The sequence below is a fragment of the Alligator sinensis genome, unplaced genomic scaffold, assembly GCF_000455745.1.
Source record: "Alligator sinensis unplaced genomic scaffold, ASM45574v1 scaffold54_1, whole genome shotgun sequence".
NCBI lineage: Eukaryota > Metazoa > Chordata > Crocodylia > Alligatoridae > Alligator > Alligator sinensis.
Window position 1 is genome coordinate 1,837,167 of NW_005841962.1, and position 3,562 is coordinate 1,840,728.

The window sequence follows — 3,562 nt, forward strand, 5'->3', positions numbered from 1 at the left end:
GGGCGTCAGTTGCCCCATCTGGTCCAGCAGGGGTCCAACTGCATAGTTGAGAAAGACGTTAGATTAACACAGATACAAAATGCCCTTCCTCAGATCACTGCTCTCACTACACTGCCTTTAAATAGCCAGGAAGAGCTCACTTTATCTTCAAGACACAAGTCGGGTTGTAAGAGAAGCCTATTAACAAGTCTCTCTTTTTTTTTTTCTTATCACAAACAACAGATTGTCATTAGACTAATCCTTGCTAAGTAAAGTAGTCTTTTTCCAGAATTACTTTCTCTTGTTTTCAAAGAATATACATTTAGAGTGAAGTTTTTGGGAACTTTGGGTGCAAGCCATAAAAATGTCTATGGGAACACAGGTCACAAGTAAACAAATGTCCTAGCCCAGGGGTCAGCAATGTTTTTGAGCAGGGTGCCAAAAACACCCACAACTTTGACTTGTGAGATGTTGGTGTCAGGGCAGATAGCAGGGGAGCTGCGAGGGGCCCACTCGTTGTGGCAACACAGCCCTGGCCCCTTCCCCGAGGTGTGCTTACCAAGCAAAATGCCTTCACGTGCCACACTCTGGCACGTGTGCTAGGGATTGCCTGCCCCTGTCCTAGCCCCTTGTCACACTCCAAGTGGCCCAAATGTTGCTGCGACCAAAGGTACTCACCATTTGTGATGCCTTGTAGGGGAGGACATCTGTTTGCTTATTGTGTGCCCCAAGACTTATCCTGCAGGGGAATTTCTGTAGTGCACATATCAGGCTGCTGTTCTCCCAAACCCATGGGTGTTCCCTCACTTGCTGATATGCTCTGCAGGAATCTATCTGTAGGGGTTCCCATATTGTGTGTGTGTTGCTGCTGCGCTCCAAGTCAGGACGCAGCTCCTGAGGTTGTTGCTCCTCAGGATTAGGCCTCTGAAGCCCTGGGCCCTGCAGGACAATGGCCCCAAGTGACATCTATAAAGAAGATCAGCTGTGCTGACATATGGACATCCCAGCACAACTGATCCTGCTCCAAAGACAGTGTTTATATCCTTAGCTACTAGCTTTCCCAATAAGCTGTGATTCGTGAACATATACCCACGGTCTGCCTTTGGACTTTCAAAATGCAAATTCCCATTCTCTGAATTTCTTTTTGTATCCTGATTTAAAGTTTTGAGCTTGCCTTTTATTTCCTGTTATGGTTGCTCCTTGTTCTTTGTCATAACAAATGCATTTTTAATGTACTTAGCTCTGAGTTCTTCAGAGTACTGCAAATATGTGACACTACATTTATAAACCTGAAAAGGTTGTCTAAGGTATATTGGCAGCAGACTAAAGCTTGCTATCCATCATAATCTGTTCCATTAAGTCAGTGGCTGTTTCAAAAGAACAGATGACCTAAGCCTTCTAATCAACGTGTATGATATCTACTTTGCAATTTTAGCCATTGTGGAAATGTTCTGTTGTCATATTTCAAATAAACTTCTAAACATCAAGCTGTAAATCTGTAAGTTGGGCATACCAGCATCTAAAATGTTTAGGTAGCGCAGCTACTGATTTCTTTGATGCTTGTAAAAAAAATAAACAAATAAATAAAATGGTTTAACTAATTAATTTCTCTGGTGTTTGCCCCAAAATTAGAGGGTGCAGCAGAATACTAGCATAACGTCAATATGCAGCAGGAAATTCCTCTCGGATTGTGTGTCCATATTTGCCAGATGTGTATTGTATATACATAATTTAATCAGCTTGTTTGCAGGCCAGAATGATGCCAGTGTTCCTTGGTTTTAGCCATTATTTACCCTAAGTTTAAATTCATAAACTAGGCTTAGCACAAGTATAAGGAACAGGCTCCATGCATTTCCTGCCTCTGGAAAAATAGTACTCCCCAAAAGCAAGTGAAAACTCATATTTTGTAGCTTTATGGTTACAAGTAATCCTAAATGTGAGGGGTGGGGCGAAGTTTTATGCCTCTTCTGACCTGCTTTTAGGTTCTCTGAGGTCTGAAATGTTCTGTTCTGAAATGGAACATTAATTTTGAAATAAAGATGCCCATGTGTTTTGCATACCATCAGCTAGCTGCTTACCTCAGTTGGAGACTTCCTTCTATTAGTTTTTTAATGTAATTTTAATACCATTTTTGCCTGTCTTTTCCTATGCCTGCCCTAATAGTTGGACTCTAACTTTCCTTCAGAAAAACTTTTACCGATTTATACCAAGATAGAAAGATGCAAAACGAGTATAAAACTAAACCCTAGTACCAGATGTATATCCTTTGATATCCATGTTCATATTTAGTTTACTAAATTCTGTGAGCTAAATGAAGCTGCTACAAAAGTACTCCTGAGAGAGCCTACCTAAAAAAGTACTGCCTATTCTTCACTTGTAGTCTAGTCACCCAAAAATGAGAGTCTGAAAAAATGCCACTGCAATACAGAAACAATTAAAGTCTTGTTTCAAGGACTCTAATTTTCTGTCAGAAATTACTTCTTTGTTATAACATACTAATTCTTCTGACTTACAGTGAAAAAGAAGATGATGAAAGTGAAAAAAGAGAAGAACCAGGAGACAACTGGGAGGAGGCTGGAGGTGGTGCGGACCGATCATCTGGCCCTTGGAACAAGACTGCTCCAGCACAAGCACCTGTTGCTGAACCAATTGGTAAATTGGATGTAGCTAATTCATTGGTCTGTAAAGTTATACTGACTTGGTTCATATTTCTCAATTGAGTTTAGCTTTGTAGTCTACTTGGCTTTGTGACTGTTAACCAGTAATACTTAGCAGGACTGATACTAATCAGTAAAGGATTCACTTAAGAGTTTGAATTTCTGCAAATGCAGACAGGTGGCTTTCCACAGTGGCACATACCCAGATATTTGTGACTCAAGCAGACCTCAGATGGAGACATACAAGGAGTGACAGATGGTTAGAGATGGACAGGAAACAGTTCAGTTTTTCAGTCTTGTGAAGAACTGCACAGATTCTACCTAATCAATCTGACTACTGACTGATTTAAAGATTTGTGTAGTATGAATGTGACTGTTATTCACAAGTTACAAGCTAAAATGCTGTCCATACTTGCATGCACCTCCTGAGATTGCAACTGTACAGAAACTGTTGGCTATAATAGCTAAAGCTAAGGCTAAGGTTAGGTATTCCATATTGATGATGAGAAAATTTTGTTGGTGGGGGGTGGAATTTAAACATTTGATATTCCTGCTTCATGGAATGCTGTCTTTCCCTGATAGTTTTTGATTGCATCTAAGAATTTTTCAAGTAAATACAATTTTTATATGCCCTTTTGAATAAAATAAAACCATGGATTTTTTTTTTGAGCTGCTGGTATTCTAAAAGGCCTACCTTTTTAGGCTTGTAAGGTAAAATAAAACTAAAGATCCTTACATTAGAAGGAAAAAGTTTTTGGGGATTGAAGAACGGATTTAAAAATTCTTGGACTTAAGTTAGCCTAGACATATTATAGCAGACAAATGCACTATTCCCTTAGTTAATCATTGTTATAATGCATTTTACACACTGTTTTCTTTTGAGGCTGTAGACAGTTTCTTTATCTTCCCTCCCCCCTCTCCCCGCC

General features: G+C 39.8%; 1 protein-coding gene across 1 annotated transcript in view; it reads left to right on the forward strand.

Moving 5' to 3' along the window:
* CDV3 (CDV3 homolog) overlaps nt 1-3,562 on the forward strand; it is a 14,935-nt gene that overhangs the window by 3,411 nt on the left and 7,962 nt on the right. Inside the window, exon 2 of the mRNA XM_025200279.1 lies at nt 2,495-2,631. Coding sequence (XP_025056064.1) covers nt 2,495-2,631 — 137 coding nt within the window. The remainder of the gene's footprint in view (nt 1-2,494; nt 2,632-3,562) is intronic.